The 19,188-nt window shown below is 42.7% G+C and overlaps 1 protein-coding gene across 1 annotated transcript in view; it reads left to right on the forward strand.

Moving 5' to 3' along the window:
- LOC102382917 (protocadherin alpha-C2) overlaps positions 1 to 19,188 on the forward strand; it is a gene marked incomplete at its 5' end in the record, with an annotated part of 148,455 nt that overhangs the window by 2,058 nt on the left and 127,209 nt on the right. Inside the window, 1 exon segment of the mRNA XM_025191586.1 lies at positions 1 to 268. This exon segment is cut by the window's left edge and continues 29 nt beyond it. Coding sequence (XP_025047371.1) covers positions 1 to 268 — 268 coding nt within the window.

A 19,188-nucleotide genomic window follows, 5' to 3' on the forward strand; every position in this document is an offset into this window, starting at 1 on the left:
CAATATTGACACGAGGATACCACATGGTTTAAAAGTACAGCCACATTTTATTGAAGTGAGAGGGAATGGGTCTCTCACTAAAACCTACTGCTATAAGGCATGCCTAACTGCAGGATCAGGAAGCGATACTTTCATGTTTTACAATACTTGTGGCCCAACAGGAACTGGTCCCCCTGCAGTGATGGCCGAAAGACATCTGACAGGACAGAGTGGGCAGAGTGCACAAAATCTGATTTTACTTAAAAATGAGTCCATTACTCCTAACGAGGTGAGGATGAATTGATAAATGACCAGAACCATGGTCTGAACATAACAAAATACTTATACAAAACTTACAAGAAGTTTAAAATGAAATGTCCAGATTTAAGTAATACTCAAGGTTACTGAGGCAAAGTAATAATATTGTCTAAAAAATTCTAATCTTTGCAATGCATTTTATTTCTAGGAAAATAATGGGATCCATTTGGTAAGTTTACAGCTCAATATGTGAACACATTGTTTGAGATTTGCTTAATTTCTAGACGCACTTCATTTTTGACAGCATATGGTATTTGAAAGGTTCCCTTCTCCCCATTTTTTACAGATAGAAAAATGCCCATTGCAGCAAAATATGGGAGGACATGCAATCTTAATTTTTAACACTAAAAACAATACTGTAGAAGAATAACATAGATTATTCTAAAAATCGTTATGGTACTTTAGGGCAATTAAAACATTTGACATTTTATTGATTCACTACAAAGAGAAAAATACCATAGATCAGTATTTGACATTTTTATTAATTGTATGCTTTAGTTGTTTGAAAACATATGATCAAAGCTTTGATAATATTTGTATTTTATGTGTTGCCTTTTTCTTTTTCCTGTCTATGGCAATCTAATTAATTACATGTTTTTAGGCTGTTGATCCAATTTACCAACTATTGTCTTGCAGTGCAACAACTTGTGACTTGCTGGTTTGCTGTTGAAAACTTTATTACCCATGTTTTGACCAGCAATATATTGATCTTTTTGATATTTTCCCACACAGGAATTAATGACTGCTTTCAGGCAGAACATAATCAAACTGGACCTAGTATATAGATTATAATATTATATAGGATTCCTATGTTACAGATTTTGAAACTGAAAACACACACTTCACCATGAATAAAAAGAGAGAATGTTACTAGAGATCACAGTGCTTTCAGTTCTGATTAATACCAGAAATATTATATTTACTGCACCTGTTTATTGAGATTATGGGAAGCACAAGGCCATTTTATATATTAATACATAGTTGTACACAGGCAAGGAGAAAACATTTTTAAATTCTTGTAGTTAAGTAGAATGTAACTTGGCTCCTTTTTTTTTTTTTTTTTTTTTGCATTTACACAGAAATGAAACCTATACTTCTATGGGCTCTAGCTTACCAGTATTAAAATATCAATCTCTTATCTTTACAATACATAATGCCCTGGATTTAATACTAATTTTTTTCTAAAAATAATGCTGACACTAAAATATGTTCCTCTGTTTATAAAAAATATGTAGCTGATTTACTCTTTAAGAATTATGATAATATGATTTTGTTGATTATGTGATTTTCAAAGTCTTAATGGCCTTCAGGTATGTAATATTCAGCTCAAACAATCAGTAGGGTAGTTCTTACTATATATTACAAATATATTTTTCTGAAATATGTTGCCTCTATTGGCATAAGATAATCTGTTATGCAAATAAATATGGGGGAAGAATCAAATGATTCCAAATATTCTTTAGGTTGGAACTTCAGTGAAATTAGATAGATGACACTTGAAAATATATTTATTTTAGATGTGGAAGCAACAGAAATTCAGTTAACAAATTCCTATGATTTTAGGGAATTGGTCCTATTGCATGCAATGAATTAGCAATTTCTGAAGAACAGTGCAGGTCTAGCAAAGACAGTTTTTGGTGTACAAAAGCAAAGAGGCCTGATACAAATTATTAAGCCATATTTTAAATTTTGGAATGAAAACAATAACAGCCAGTTGGGGAATGAGAAATTCCAGTATGAGAAACTGGAATCTAGAAGGTGAAGCAATTGTTGATGAAGTCTTGCACAACTTAGAGGTGAAATTCTGTCAGATACTATTTGCAAGTCCAGAGAAATGCCCTAAAGCTTTTTGTTCATAAAAAACTTGCCTAAAGTGCTACAGTACAGTGAACCTATATCATTATCAGGCACCAGTGAGGAAATAGCACAGGTTGATAACTGTAGCTGATTATACATTGTGAAGTCACATATCTTACCCATTACTCAGTTTCCACATGTCCCCTGTGGTTCAGTGCTAGAATCCTTGTCTACCACACAGGAGACCTGGGTTTGATTTCTAGACACATATACAATCACAGCTATGGAGGGACCAAACATCTGGACTCAGTCTGGTCTTTGGATTTTGTCTCAGCGGCCTAAAGGGAGGATGGAAGGTCTAGGCAGTCTCCAATCCTCTAAAAATTCCTTCCCAGGCATATACATTGAAGGTCTGGGTGGCTGTCATGCACACACCATGATCCAGGAGGATCGATGATTGCCACATACATACCTTAACAACAAAAACAATCCACTGATGAGCAACATCAAGGTTATTTTGTTTTAATAGATATGATTACTCTTATTGACTTATTTGGCTTATTTGAATATGAACAGTAATTTGCCCCCTATAAAATATACCAGCAGTGATCGCTGCATCTTGCAGCATCTTATAAAGTTGATACATGAGGCACCTGTTACCAGTGTGCAATTTATTCAGATCTTCCCCCACCTAAAAGCTTTCAGAGACAGTTCTTAGTATTATCCATAGTGTTATGAGAAATTGCACCAGCTAATAAAATACTTTCTATAGAAAACATCACAGGTGAATGTATTTCTTGGTTTTCCTGTATATTAACATTTTGTAAGCATTATTTTGGAGTAGGATAAAAAAAACCTCCATTCTTAAGTTATGTGTGGGTATGACAGAAGTTGACTCATTTTTAAAAAGTCAGAATTTTCTCTTGGTACTTTGGGATAAGCTAGGAGCAATTTTATTGGTATAGATGGAATTACATCACTGTAAAAGAGGGTAGAATTTAGCCTATTAAGTTTAATTTGGGGGATATCTTTGCATTTGAAGAAGCTGTATGGCTTTCTAGATTTTTGACACTGTTTTGCTAATGTAGTAATTGTGGTATGATAAAACCATGCCCCTTTTCTGCAAGGCAGCATATGCTTCTAATAAATGTTCATGTCACTGTACAGCCCTGCATGGTTATTTCAAATGAAGCTCAGTCTTCATAAAGGTTGTTTTATGAATGAAAAAAAAATAGTGCTTTATAAGGTACAGCCCTTTGAAATAGCATTATTCATTTTAAAACCTAAAGGGAGATGGCTGACTGTTCAGAGCATTGTAGGGTCAAGGGTCAGACTCTAGGTTTAATGAATATCTGGTTGTTTAATTCACAATATCCTCACTATTTCATGATCAGGGCAGACAATAAAGAATAAAACAGAAGGAAAAATAAGTGTGGCAGAATATTTTGGATTCATTATTGGAATTCTGAAGTTTTAGTGGCCACATATTATTATCTACCGGGGTATGAAATGTGTCTGTGTGTGGGAGAGAATACTGTTTTACCATTGGGCTCCTGGCCTGCCTGCCAATTTGCCATTTTCTATAATGATTTGTCTATACTGTTCTAAAATATTAATAAGTTAGTCTAGTGTCCATTTCTTTCATGAATGCTTTGAAATGCTAAGTGACGCTAATATCTGTTCCCTGCCTTGTCTTTTTTTAATCTTTCCCATCTTGTTCATAACCTGTCTGTAGCTAAACCTGTTCATTATGTCTCCAATACCATGTCAGACCTTTCACTTTGATGCAGGATGAACAATCAGACTGGCATATGGGCTAACTCAGTGTTCTTGGCAAAAATGCACTGTGGCACATTAATACTTTTCAGCTGGCATACTGGGTCCTTCAGGGAAATAGATACAGTTTTGGATACAGGGCTCCCTTTGCTACCATTTTGTGTGCTTATAGGCTGGTCAGTAAAGGTAGGGTTATTTGTTATTCATAGATAAAGCATGCTGCCCAGTTTGCCAAGAACTGAAGGTGCATATTAGTGAAGTTAAACCCCAGTGGTAAATTTGTATTTTATGGCTGTTTGCACACATTGCATCTTTCTCTGAATTGGGCACTTCAGAGATCACATGCTGTTGTTTGAAGGAAACCAAACAAAAATGTGTAAAGCCCATTCTGATATTTTTTTTTTTTAGCTTCAGGTGTGCTTCAAAGAAACTATATCTAGTAAGCACATAGCATTGTCCAAGAGATTTCTCACAAGGGCTTTAAAGGTATTAATGTTAGAATATCTTACAATCTTGGTTCAAAGGCTTAAGCTTTTAAGAAATTCTTCAGGCTTTCTGACATTGTAAAGGTTAAATGTTTGTTCTTTTCTTTAGAAGGAGCCTCAGATCCTTTTCTGATATGCAGGGTCAATGCTCTGTGCTCCAGGAAGGTCAAATGGCTAGTTTGAGGGTAAATGCTGTGCTGGCAGAAAGTTGCAGCTAGAGTTAAGCAGACAAAGCAGTTTTCACTGTACCAGAACTCACTGAATATGTTTTTAAAAAGCATTTGCTTGTTAATTTCATGTTAGTTTCCTTAGTGTTAGGAATACAAATAGTCACTTCTTTGGGTGGGAGGGGGAACATTTGGTTTACTGAATTATGGTTTTGTTAGCTTTTCATTCTGAATTCCCAAATGATAAACACATGTTAGAATAATAAACAGTTTCTCCTCTACATTGAAGTAACTGTGAGCGTTTTGCATAAATCACTCTCAGAATACAGTAGGAAATCTGAAATAGAAGCCTCTTGAATCTCAGTTGTTAACATAGTCTCATTAGAAGAGAAATAGATCTCTACATGTTTGAGGATTTTAAAAGGCTTTTTATTTATTGCTTACTCAATAAGATGACATTTTCCTGTGTTTTGGTGTGGGTATAGTAACAGAGTGGGATGAATTTAGCAGTTTCATCATTTGGCAACTGTTGGTTGATTCACAGTTCTCTGCCTCATAGAGGACCTGATACAACACCACAAAGTCAGTGGAAGGCCTTCCATTGATTTCAGTGAACACTGGATGAAACATAATAAAACATATCCTCATGATCTAAAAAACAAATCCTTGAGTTGCCAAAATCTCAGTTAACATGAAAGTGTTTGCAGGAAGATATTTTAAAAGTACAGATTTTTTTTATTAAAATGTGTCTGCTTGTGATTCGGCCAAATGGTTGTTAAATTGGATACATACTACGCCACTTTAAAATATTTGGGTGAAATTTTGCATTTACTTTTCTTTAGTAACATTTGCTTTGCTAATATGGCTGTATTTTTGTGGCAAATATTCATATTCTCTGAGCGGCAAAATAGGTTAATTGGACACCTAAATCCTTTGGGTTTTTTGCTAGTTCCCTGTTTGGCACAATTTAACTCATGATCTTAGCAGCATTAGTGCTAGCAAGGTTCTGTGATGAAGTATTCAGACAATGCAGTGGTGACTACCAGTGTAAGCAACTGGACAGATTTTGACTCAGTTTTCCAGAGGGTATCACAGCATTTTATAAGCTATCTTTTGGCCAGGCAGAAAAGTTGTTGTTGACAGAAGCAGCCGGTGGCTCAGTGTTTCTCCCATCTAAAGCATGTGTGAGGAAAATATCCTATCATACTTTCCTTCTCATGAGGGCTGTTGGCAAAGGTAAAAGAAGTGGCCAATGGCCCTTTCCCAGGGCCTTCCAGAGTAATTGGATTAGAGAGTTAGCTATGTTTATAGCAAAGATGCCTGAATGGGGTAGCTGGTCACAAACCTTTCCTTAAAAGAAGACAATACCACATAGAGTGAAGCTTGACACTGCACATCATCATATACTCAACATGGCTTGTGACAGCCTTTTTAAAAGAATGCTACTTCTTTATAATGTGAACACGTGTCCTCTGGGAAGTCCGCTTATTAGGCTTCGGACAGAGCTTCAGATCCGGAGAAGCTTCGGAGGCTTTGGCATCCAAAGCAGCATGTCTGGATTGAAGTGCTGGCTTCATTAGGCTTTCTGAAGTGCTTTGATGCTTCCGAAGCGCTTTGGAAAAGCTTCTGAGCCGCTTCCGGCCATAGGGTATAATGGGGAAAAATGAAATATCTATAACTTGGTTGTTTTTTGTGTGATTTGGATGAAACATGCAGGGATGGAAGACCCTGCTGAGAGCATGAAGCTTGCCAAGTTTCAAGAAGATTGGTGTAGGGGTTTGGGGAGAACTGCACCCCAAATTCTTGAAACTGATGTCATGTGTATGTGTTACATGACGGGGTAAAAACTGCAGGGGGTCATGGCCCTGGATGAGGCCAAAAAGCCTGCCAAGTTTCAAGAAGATCAGTGCAGGGGTTTGGGGGGAACTGCACCTCAAGCTGTGGACAAGCAAAACTTGTGACATGGGTGACACTGTGTGTGTTAAGGCGCATCAGGGTGAAAGCTGCAGGGATGGTGGCTCCTGCTGAGGCCACAATGCCTGCCAGCTGTCAAGGAGATGGGTGCATGGGTTCTGGCTTCTGCGGCCCTGCACCCCTAGCTGCTGACAGACAAAAACTCATGACTTGGGGGCTTGTGCAACTCTGTCTGTCTTGGGGCCTGGGAGATACTACTGCAGGCCTGGCTGCTAAGCTACTGTGTTACCAGTTACCAATCAATCATGACTCACTCAGGGACCAGCTCAATACACAGTAGCTAGCTAATGTAGCCAGTTATTTACCATCAATTAACACCTCCAAAACCAGAGACTAAGGAGAGGAAATAATCAATACAGACAATCAACTGTTCCAACCCAGAGACAGTCAGTTGCACAAGTTTTGTCTGTCGGTAGCTAGGGGTGCAGGGCTCCAGAACCCCCCTGCACTGATCTCCTCGACAGCTGGCAGGTGTCGTGGCCTGAGTAGGGGCAACCACCCCTGCAGTTTTCACCCCGCTGCGCCTTAACACAGACAGGGTCATCTATGTCACGAATTTTGCCTGTCCACAGCTTGAGTCCCCCCCAAACCCTGCACCGATCTTCTTGAAACTTGGCAGGCTTTGTGGCCTCACTAGGAGCTACCACCCCTGCAGTTTTGACCCCCCTGTGTTGTAACACATAGACGTAACATGAGTTTTGCTTTCAAGAATTTGGGATACAGTTCCCCCCAAAACCCTGCACCGATCTTCCTGAAACTTGGCAGGCTTTGTGGCCTCACCAGGGGCTACCACCCCTGCAGTTTTGACCCCCCTGTGTTGTAACACATAGACGTAACATGAGTTTTGCTTTCAAGAATTTGGGATACAGTTCCCCCCAAAACCCTGCACCGATCTTCCTGAAACTTGGCAGGCTTTGTGGCCTCACCAGGGGCTACCACCCTTGCAGTTTTCAACCCCCTGTGGTGTAACACAAAGACGTGAAATGAGTTTTGTTTTCAAGAATTTGAGGTACAGTTTCCCCCAAACCCCTGCACTGATCTTCCTGAAACTTGGCAGGCTTCATGCGCTCAGCATAGGCTACCACCTGCAAGTTTCATCCAAATCAGATAAAAAAAGTGGAAAGTTATAGATATTTCATTGATTCCCCATTATACCCTATGGCCGGATCTCCGAAGCAGCTCTGGAGCTTCGGAGCCACTTCGGCCAGATCGAAGCAGAAACCTGGTCCAGAGCTCCAGATTGGATCCCTGGCATCTGAAGCGGCTGGATCCAAAGCCAGCTTGGATCACTGCTGACTCGCACAGGCCTACTGCTTATACTACCAGCTTGTTTTACATTGTCCATCCCATGTCAGTAAGATGGTGACAAACAAAATATCTACAGAACCAGGACAGATTTGATTTTGTGATCTGTAAGTGTAAAGGTCCATATCACATTGCCAAATCCTTGACCATTTGATTCTTCTAGGATTAATTTTTGGAAATGGTACTGGTGTATCACAGGTCCTGTTGGGTGGAGGTGGATCATGTATGACACAGATATAGGACAGATGAAGGTAGAACACTGTTTTATTTTGTTTGCCTAAATGGCAGTTTTGTAGTCACAGGGTGCATCTACATGAGACGCTACTGTGCAGTCATTACTGTGCATTTATTTAGTACTTGTATTAGCACGTACTAACTAAATGCACGGTAGCCTGTTACTGCACAGTAGCACTGGAAAAGGTCTTTTAGGGGATGCTACTGCACAGTAGCCTAATAATACTGTGCAGTAGTGTATTAGCACTGTCAGTGCTGTGACACACTACTGTGCAGTGTTTTTTAGCTACTGGACAGTCAGTGTTTCATGTAGATGTGCCCACATAAGCGGCCCTTTTGGCTTTTACACACAGTTTTTCATGCTATTATCCCTTCGGTGTGGATGTGTATGTGTATGTGTATGAGCATACTGAGCATAGCTAGTATGGTGTATGCTGCTTGGGTAAGTATCTAGCTATATGTACATGCCTGTTGTAGATACATAAGTCACAAAACTGTAGCTGGGCACAAACCTGTAAATAATGTGCTAGATGCTGCAGAATGGTGGCCCTCCCATGTTTTAGCCCCAATAACAGAGTAGTTAGGGCACTCATTTAGGAAACAGGAGGCCCAGGTTATAGGGCCCATCACCCAGAGAAGGTTTTAAGCTCCTTTCTTTGGGTAGAAACAGGGGTCATCTGACATCTCATTTGTGCCTCCATAAGATTTTTTATGGCTGCAAAAACGTTGAGCAAATAGATGTTAATACCCTTTGGTATATATATATTGGTAGTCAGTGGTACAACAAAAAGTGGTAATAGACTCTATTGCTTAATTGTAACAGATGTCTATTACCCCTGTGGCACTTTCCCCGCTCTGCCAGACCTGTGCCTCAGGTCTGGCTGGGCAAGGAAAACTCCACTTCCTCCACCCATCCAGACTTGCACCAGGTCTGGCTGAGCATGGTAAATGGGGAGATCACATTACTTCTTGTCCTACACCATTAAGGATGGGACAAGGGGCAATGTGTGTTTTGTCCAGTAAGGTGGATCAGCTGTACCATGACACATCACAGTACAGCTAATCCACTTCATTCAGCAACATCTATTTCTGCCCTTGTCTTCCCAGCACAATGCTTTAACCAGCACACCACAGGTTAGATATTATCCAAACTGCTGTCTAGCATACCTTTTGAAGTTGGATCCCTGAGCACCATTGAAAGAGAGATATATGGGGCCAGGAGGAAACACGCAAGTGAAAGATTGTGTGGCTCACTAAGATGGCAGTTTCCCTGGAAGAAAATAAAACCTGTGTTCTAATCTTTACCCTTGTTCCTGGTGTATCAGGAACTTTTATGTTGCACTGTAGGCATTTAGTCAATGACTAGTAAGTGCAGGGTAAATACAGTGGCTCAGCTTCAAGAAGAATACTGGATAATGCTTGATCTGTGGCTTGGTGGTTACAGCATTGTGTTGGGAAGTCAGAGAGATGTATGGTCAGGCTTCCTTGGGGTGGTGGGGACCTAGAATGTGGGTCTTCTGTTTCCTGTAATAATGTCCTAGCCACTCAGCTACTGGGGCTAGAACATGGGTAAGTTTTTTTCTTCCTCCTGGCTTTTCTCAGGACGTATGTTCAGATATGCTGTACATAACTGCATACCTGACCAGCCAATGCATAGCTTACTGAGTATGTTAATATTTCATTTTTGCATCCAGTATTCACTTATGCATCCATACTGCAGACATAATAAAATAGCAAACTGTGAAAGTGCCAAAAAGCCCTCTTACCAGGCTAGCAAACTGCCATTTAGGTTCAAAGAGAAACAGAATTCTGCCCCAAGCTTCCAAATTTTGAACCAGTTTGTTGTTAGCTATTGTTATGCTCACATGTCATTTTGATACCATGATTCTGATTTGATATACTGCATTTTATATTTAATTTGGCTGTATTAATATGGGGTTTGATTTTTTTAAACAGCTAGTTCTATGTAGTCTTATATGGATCATACAAAGCAATGCAGTTCTGCATCTGTGATAGAATACAAAATACACATATCAAATTAGGTTTAAAATAATATGCCTACTCAGCTGCCTTTTCTCATGGGATCAGAGGGACCAGTAACTTATAGATGTAAATTCTGTCATAGTACCAGACTGTTAGCAGTGATGCAGCAAAACAGATGCCAGCATTGATTTCTTTTGCTCCTACTGACATTGCCAGCAATTGGTTTGTGATAAGAGAGAAAAATGACAGGAGAGAGATGAGGCTGTATTTCTTACTGAGCTTCTTCAGTACCCTCACCCAGTTCTTCAGGGGCCAATACAACTGAGTGAGGGTAGTCCTAGGCAATGGAAAGCTGCTGCCATGTAAGCTACTGCCTGGTCCCACACAGTAAAAATACAGGGTTATAAAAGCTAAGAGTTAGATTCTGTTACCCATAGTTATACTAAGTCATACCCATGAATCTTTCTGTTGATCAGTGGCATGATTAGGGTGGGGCAAGTGGGGCAGCTGCTCTAAGTGCTGACTTTGTTGGGGGATGGAAAAAAATAACTGCTCCCTCAGTCACACAGTTGCACAGGTGGTGTTGTGGCAACTAGCAGTCACTGCTGTTCATGTGTGTGGTAGCTGTCCGGGGCTACATCTCTGCTGTTGATTCTTAACTTCTGTGAAGACTTAAAAAATTAAAGCAGTTACTAGACATGTTGTATACATAGCAGATATTTAGTTAAAAAATCAACCTCCCTGACTCCTCCCAGTAATCCTTGTTCTATATGTTAGCTGTTTATGTTACTCTGAGATGTTACTCTTGGCCTGTGAAAATTAGTAGGTGACAGGTTTAAAACTAACAAGAGAAAGCACTTTTTAATAGGGCTGTGCAAAACAGCACTGTTTCACTTCAACTTGTGTTTTGGTGTTTTGATGGAACAGTGTTTTGTTTCAAGTTTAGTTTTCTTTTGAAAGCACTGTTCCGTTTCATTGAAACAGTTTCAAAGTTTTGACTCTGTTTCAATGTTTTGCCCAGGCTATAATAAGGACAAAACTGGAGGAGGAGCAGCCTCCTCTGATCACAGGCAGATTAGGGCCAGCACCCTGGGGAGGAGTCCGGCAGAGCCCCACAGCCCTCCCGGGGGTGCAGGCGGAAGGCTGCTGCTGCCGCCTCCCTGGGAACTGAGCCGGTGGAGGGAGGAGGAGCACAGCCCTGGTGCTGTGCTCCACTACACCCCACTGGGCTCAGTTCCAGGGGGCCGCAAGTGGCTGGGAACCGAGCCACGCAGAGGCAAAGCGCAGCCCCCGGGCTGCACTCCGCCTGCCTCCACCAGGCGGGTTCCCAGCGGCTTGCAGCCCGGTGGAGGGAGGCAGAGTGCAGCCCCAGGGCTGTATCCCTCCCCTCTCTACCGAGCTCAGCATCCAGTGGCTCCCAGCCCCGTGGAATGCAGCCTGGTGGCAGGAGGCGGAGCAGAGCCCCGGCTCTGCCTGCCTCCCACCACTGGGTTGAGCTCCATGGGGCTGGTGGAGCCTATCAGAGCACAGGCCAGCTTTGGGAGGCAGGCATAGCCGGTGCTGCACTCCAATTGGCTCCACCAGCCCTGGGGAGCACAGCCTCTTGGTTGGAGGCAGGGAAAGCCAGGGCTGAGCCACATGGGTCTGCAGCCCTGGTTCTCCCCTGCCTCCCACCATGTGGCTGGGCTGCTGCTTTGAAGCTTGAAACGTTTCGAAACTTTCGAAATGTTTCAACTGGCCTTGTTTCATTTTGAGGCTGTTTCAAAGCCTTCTTTTCATTTTAATTTCACTATTTTGAGCTTGAAACAAGTCAAAACAGCGTTGAAACAAAACAGCTGGTGAAATTTCACACAGCCCTATTTTTTAATGCAACATTGAGTTAGCTGCTGGAATTAATTGCCAGAGGAGGTGATGGAGGAAGATAGCATAGCCAGGTTCAAGAAAGGTACTGGATAAATTCACAATGGGTAGTGAACAGAATGGCTGGAGATGTTTTCTCTGGTATGGCAAACCAATAATGGTAGATGCTAGGGATATATTGAATAGAGGACATATCACTCTAGAGATATCTGGTTCAATGCTCTCCCTGACATTTCTGACACAGTATGGCACTTCTTAGGTAGAGGCAGGTGCAGCTCCCTGCTGTAACTGAAAATGGTTTTCAGGAAGCATTCTGAGTTACAATGATTCCCTGGACCAAACAAAAGGTCACTGTTGGTTCCGGTGCGGAAGTGGAATCTGGCTTCTGGCTGGAGCCTGTAGAGGGTTTCCCTGACCAATGGTCTCTCCTCTCTCCCAGCCTGTCCCTGTTTCAGAATGGGAGAGGGGAAAGGGACCAGAGGGAGCTCATTCTAAGGGCTCCCCAACCAGCGCTGGAGGGTGAGGTGGGTAAATTGGAGCCCCTCCACCTCAGGGGAACACCAATACACCCACCTCACTCTCCAGCAGGGGCTGAAAAAAGCCCAGACTGAACTCCTGTTCCCTTTCCACCCCCTCCCATTCTAAAAACAGTGATAGCAGGCAGCACAGACACAAGTTACATAAGATGCTTTGTTTTGAAACATCTTCATCTGATCTCTCATGCAACAAGGGTTCAGATTTTCACTTGATTGGCCATTTTTGAAGCTGTCTGCAGCTGTGCACTTGTGTTTGGTCATGGCTATAGGCTTTCTGTGGCCAGATCGGACACAAATTGTCACTTCTGTCTGCGCCCCTTATGTTCTACCCCAGACCAGAATGCTAACCCTTCACCTCCCCCTTACTAAGCACAGAGATTAGAAAATTTTGCATTTTATTCTGTATACAAAGGCTTTCCACTATTCCCTTAGTGCCTGTGGCATACAGTGTTCTAGTTCAGTGATTCCCAACCATTTTTTTACTGTGGCCTGGTGGGAGTGGGACAGGATGTATGGAGATCATTGCCTCCCTCCCAGCACTCCCCTGATGCCCAACTTTAACCCTGGAAGCTCAGCTGTGACCCCAGAAGCTGCTTGCCAGGGCACACAGACAGGGGTCCAAGCTGGGGGCTCATGCCACGACCTGGCAGTCAGCCCTTCACGGCCTGGTACCAGCCCAGTACTGGGTGGTTGGGAACCTCTGTTCTAGTTCACCTGGAGCAGGGGGAAGATATACTAAATTTAGTTAAGGGGTGGAGTGACTGGAAATGAATTGATTGGTGAGACTATTCCAGTCTCAAATTACAATTTATTGAACACATAAGCAATACCAATATTTAAGCAAGGCTTTAAATGCAACACTTAACTTCTAAGCAAACCATAGCAGTCAATACTCTTGATATCTTGATAAGTCAGATATTCTTATATAAGCCTTCCAATTGGATACAGTGATTTCAACTGGCTAGGCATCTGTCACCACACTAGGATTTGCCTGAGCTGCTGTCTTCTTGACTTCAGGCTTCTCTTCAAATTCATAATGCCTCTGTTTGCATTTTATATAGTTTCTTAGGGTGTTAGGCAGTTTTATAGTTGCTTTTTGTTCAAGTCCTGTGTTCCATGTGGTTTCTTGACTTAGGGTTGCAATTGCTATGATTATAATTTTGTTTCACCATTTGTCTGATCAGCTTTTTCCACATGCTTTTTTGTGCTTAGTTGCATACCTTTTAGCTGTTCAGTTTGCATCACTTGTGTTTAGTAAGTTGTATATATATTTTTTCATTACTTAATGCAGGGGTTGTCAACCAGGGGTACGTGTACCCCTGGGGGTACTTTGAAAGGTCCCAAGGGGAATGCAGGGGCAGGTGGGGATGCAGTGCTGCCACCGCATGCTACTGCCTCACAAGAGCACGGCTGGGGTGGGGCAAGAGCAAGGTCATACAGACGCTGTGCTGCCACTGCTCTGCTGCTTGCCACAACCCTGCTCCACATCCGGCTGCTCGCCACTCCCCCTCCCCCACAATCCATGTCCTCCACATCCGGCCACTCACCCCCCCGCTTCCACTCTGCATCTGGCCACTTGCCACCCCCCTGAGGGTACACTTATTTTAAAAAGTTGAAAACCTCTGGCTTAATGGTATGTGCCTTTTGCACAAATATCTACCAATTATCTTTTACAATGGTCATTTGTTTCCTTGTGGTCTTGGACTGTTTAACCACTTCTTTAACTTTCTGTTGATATCGGTTTCAAAAAAGGGGGCATGTATACACACTCTTACTGTGCACAAATAAACTCTAGGGCTTATTGCTTTGGAGTTTATTGCTCTTGGGCCTGCTGTTTGAATGTGTTCCTAGGATCAATTAACTCTGGAGCAATAAGATCCAGAGTTTATTCATACAAAGCACACGGAGCTGGGTCAGAGCAGCCCTGGCTGGCACGGGGCCTCAGTTGCTCCTCCTGGCTTAACATACTGTGGTGGGGCTGGCTAGGGCATGAGAGAGCATCAGTGTGGGGATAGCCAACAGGCAGCCCCTGAACTGAAGCACCTTAATGCCTCAGCCAGCCCCTCCAGCATCTATTCATGCGCTGTTGTGGATTTTTCACTCCACAGCAAGATAGTACTTGTATTGACAAGTACTATCCCGCTGGGGATTAAATTAGTTTACTCCACCCTACTAGGGGTGCAGTGCAGATGCCAAGACATTTACTGTGCAGCTAATTAGTCAACTGCAGTAAACATCTCGTGTAGACGTACACAGGTTACCTTAGACTGGGTGTGTCTACACATGCAATTAATGCAAAGCAAAAAACTCCAAAGCAGCTTAAGTTAAGATAAACTAACCCCAGGCACATCATCTATATGTGCACCTGGGGCAGCAGCAATTTGAGCTGGGGTGGAGCTGTTTACACCAGAGCTGCTCTTGCCCTGCTCTGCCCTGGGCTCTGGGTGGTGGTGTTGGGCTGTGGAAGGGCTGGCTGGAGCACAAGGGTCCTGAAAGTATGGAACCATGAGTCTAGGTGGCAGGCAGGCCTCTGGCCCCCTGCTACCTGCATTGACTGGGAGCAATTTATACCTGTAGTCAGCATCTACACGTGCATTGAACCATAATTAAATACTCCTCTGTAAAAAAGTCCACCCAGAGCCCAGGGCAGGGACAGTACTATCTTATTGTGGTGTTAATTAGTTTACTGCAGCCGAATAACATTGCACGTGGAGACAGTGATACTTTACACTGAAGTTAATTAGTCTACTCCACAGTAAAGCGCACGTGTAGATGTGACAACTGTAATCCACTGCTCTGCTTTATTCAATTAATTATCTCAGGGCATAAAATGGCATTGGTTATGCTAAGCATTTTGCTAAAGCAGCTTTCAGGCCTACTGGAACAGCTGTCATTGTCATAAGTCCTCCATTTTTGTAAGGCCTAAGTTGAACAAACGAGTCAATTTTGTGTAACTGGGTGTAGACCTAAAAGTTTTAGATTGTTCCAGTACAGCTCTTGGAGCAAACAACTTTCATGAATGCCAAACTTATGTATGTTATTAATGTAAATAATTAATATTACACTTAAATCAAAGGTGTTAACATCTGCTTGTGGATTAAATGCAGCCTATTTGATTAATTTCTCATGCTTGCATGACAGATTCACAAGCTGCAGAACTCAAGCTTTCATATAAATAAAGAAAATTTCTGACTCTTATGGCAGGGAAGAAAAATCATCTATGGATGTATCAGTATGATAGTCTCTCCCCCTTTTTCCTGCTTTTATTTTTCTCCTTCATTCTACCTCTGTGAGCTATAACCCTAAATCAATATGTGTTTTATTTGATAATATAGGAATATTTCTACTCCTTATGCTACTGCTTTCTACTCATATAATTCAAAGGCCCTGGTGCATTGACTCACTCCATTCCCAATACAACGAGAGTAGAAACTGGCTCCACTTCCCTAGCTAGGAATTCCTCTGATGTAGGGGAGTCCCCAGCAGAAGAAAAGCCAGAATAGGTAGGTCTTGTATCAGCCTCCCACCCTCCATATTCCTGGTGTAAGAGGTAAGTAAATCCAGGGAAAGTTTGACTGATGTGTTGCTTTTAGACAATCCTTCTTTGGTGGATGATCCCTTGAGGACCACTATTAGATGGTTAACTGGGGAGCAACCCTAATGTTCTTCTTTAAAGTACAGTAGGCTTGGGTCCAGGGCCAGACCAGATTAAACCACCAAAGGGTACTGGAATCCACAAATTGTTACTTTACATGAACCTTTTCTGTTAAACTCAGCAGAAATGGGCAGAACAGAAAATCTGAGCCTGAATTTGAATGAAGTTGTAAACACAGATATTAAATACATTGTTGCAGTAGGTAGAACTTCTCTTTTGTTTAAATCAGATTGTAAAGATTGCTAAACTACAGATTATCAAATAGTTACTCAAACTCAGATGATGATGGGAGGCATACAAATATTGAGATAGCTGGTTAGATAGCTAGTATGGCTGTGAGAAATTTTGCCAGGTGTTTCATTTCAAAGCTGTTTCAATGCATTTTGAGTTTGAAACAGCGAAACTGAAATGAAACAAAAGGCTTTGAAAAAGCTTCAAAATGAAATGAGGGCACATGAAATGTTTTGAAAGTTTCAAAACGTTTTGAGTTTTGAAGCTGGGCTTACTTGGCTTCAGTGCCGGTCCCAGGCAGCAGCAGCAGCCTTCTCTCATCTGGTGCACAGATCCAGGGGCCCGTACCCCCAGGAGGGCTGCAGGGCTGTGCCAGACTCTTCCTGGGGGTGCGGGCCCCCGATCTGTGCACCGGAGGCTGCCGCTCCGCGCCCCAGGATCTGCCTGCCAGATGAGAGGAGGCTGCTGCTGCTGGCAAGTGTCAGGAGTTGTGTTTTGAAGAGTTTGAGGTGCACTTTCCCAGAAACCTCTGCATCTATCTCCTTGAACCTTGGCAGGATTTGTGCCCTCAGAAGGGGCTACCATCCCTGCAATTTTCATGCAAATCAGGCAAGAAACGACAAAGTTTTAGGCATTTTCATGATTCCCCATTATAGCCTATGGGCAAAACGTCAAAACGCATCGGAACAGCAAAACGAAATGGGACAGTTTCGTTTCATTAAATGGGACAGTGCTTTGAAACTAAATGAAATGATGAAACAAAACACTGTCCCTTCGAAAAGGTGAAACAGCCGTTGAAACAAAGCAATGGTGTTTTGCACAGCCCTAAGAATATGTTAGTATTGTTATATTTCTATTTTTATAAAACTTATTGATTCAGAAGAAAACATACTATTAATTAGGGCTGTAAGAAATTTCACCAGCTGTTTCATTCTGACACTGTTTCGACCAATTTCGAGGTTGAAACAGCAAAACTGGAATGAAACAAAGGCCCTTGAAATAGCCTTGAAACAAAATGAGGCTGGTTGAAATGTTTCAAAAGTCGAAACGGTTTGACCATAGGCTGGGGATGGGAAGTCAGTCCAGCTGGGCTGACTTCTCATCCCCTGTGCTAGATCACACTGGGGGCAAGAGGCAGCCCAGCAGGGCTGTTTCCCCTGTGCTAGATCGCGCCAGCTGGGCTGTTTCCCGGTGCCCCACGCTAGATCACGCCGCAGCCCAGTGGGGCTGCTTCTCAGTGCCCTGCGCTAGATCATGCCAGGGGCAGGAGGCAGCCAAGTGGGGCTGTTTCCCGGTGCCCTGCACTGGATCACACCAGGAGCGGGAGGCATCCCAGTGGGCCTGCTTCCCGGTGCCCCATGCTAGATCGCACCAGGGGCGGGAGGCAGGCCAGCTGGACTGCTTTCCCATCCCCCATGCTAGATCACACCAGGGGCGGGAGGCAGCCCAGCTGGGCTGCTTCCCGGTGCCCTGTGCTAGATCACACTAGCAGGGCTGACTTCCCATCCCCAGCAAAACTCAAAACAGTGTCAAAACAGCCTTTCTGTTTCGATGGAATGGAACAGAACAGCTGTTTCAACTCAAAATGAAATTCGAGACGAAACACTGTTCCCTCGAACCGTCGAAACACAAGGCAAAACGGAATGGTGCCATTTTGCACAGCCCTACTATGAATCCCAGGAGGAAAGACAGAACTGGCTTTAAATATTTTAGGGTATCCAATCCATTTTAAAAAAGTAATAGGGCCAAATTAATTTCTGATCTGCATTCAATGACTTCAGGACATTTACACTATTACTATCATATATTATTTGTGTATCTGGCACTGTAAGGGTGCATCTACAAGTGAATATTAATGTGATGCAATAAACACCAGTGCAGTTTACACATGTTTATACATGTGCCTGGAACCACAGCACATTGAGCCAGGGTGCAGGGCATCAGCTTGCCAGCTTGGGGCTTCTCCTGCCTGGATCAACATGCTGGGAGGGGATGGCTGGGGCATGAGGGTGCTACAGTGCGGGGCCAGCTGGTAGGCAGCCGTACACTGTAGCACCATTGTTCCCCCAGCCAGCCACTTCAGTGTGTACACGTGTGCTGCTGCAGACTAAAAAACTCCAGTCCATTTACTTTTGCCTAATAGCACTGTATGTGTAGATGTGAAATGTTTACTATGGAATTAATTAGTCAACTCTGTAGTAAACGTCTCATGTAGACATGCCCACTGTAAATGAAGTCAATGCTCAGCCACCCTAGAAACTAACATACTTAGTTATTTCCTTAAATATGGATTTCAGGGCTAATTTTAAGCACTCCAATTTTCAAATATTGGCTCTAGTTTTTAAAACTTATAAATATTCTTATTGCAGTAAAAAGAACAATAAGATACTTTATATTAAAGTCATCTGGAGTAAATTTTAGTCATCTTGGAATTTCTCAGTTAACCTTTACATGGCAAGTCATGCTTCAAAGAGTCAGCATGTGCTGAGTTTTATTAGTTGAAATACGGCTATCTGTTTTTCCCTCTTGTTTCTATGCTTTTTAAGCAATGTGGAAAAGACAGCAATTATTGGTGTTATGAAAGACTGTCTCTGCTTTCAATAAAACCTAGGTTTGTGCAAAGCTTCGGTAGCCAATTTGATTCGGAGGAGGTTTGGCCCAATTTGGCGGCCAAATCTCTGAATCTGAATTGAATTGGGAGACAAATTAAAAGGTCTGAATAGAATCAGAAGCCTCTGAATTGATTCAGAAAAGATTCGGCGCTGCTTTGGAGATTTGGCCATAGACTAAACAGGCAGCAGTCCTCACCACACTAAACACAGTTGCCTCCAGCTGGTAAGTCTGTTCTGGTGGGTGGAGGGGGGAGAAAAGGGGCATGGGGGAGGGAG

This window comes from Alligator sinensis, unplaced genomic scaffold (assembly GCF_000455745.1).
Source record: "Alligator sinensis unplaced genomic scaffold, ASM45574v1 scaffold1205_1, whole genome shotgun sequence".
NCBI lineage: Eukaryota > Metazoa > Chordata > Crocodylia > Alligatoridae > Alligator > Alligator sinensis.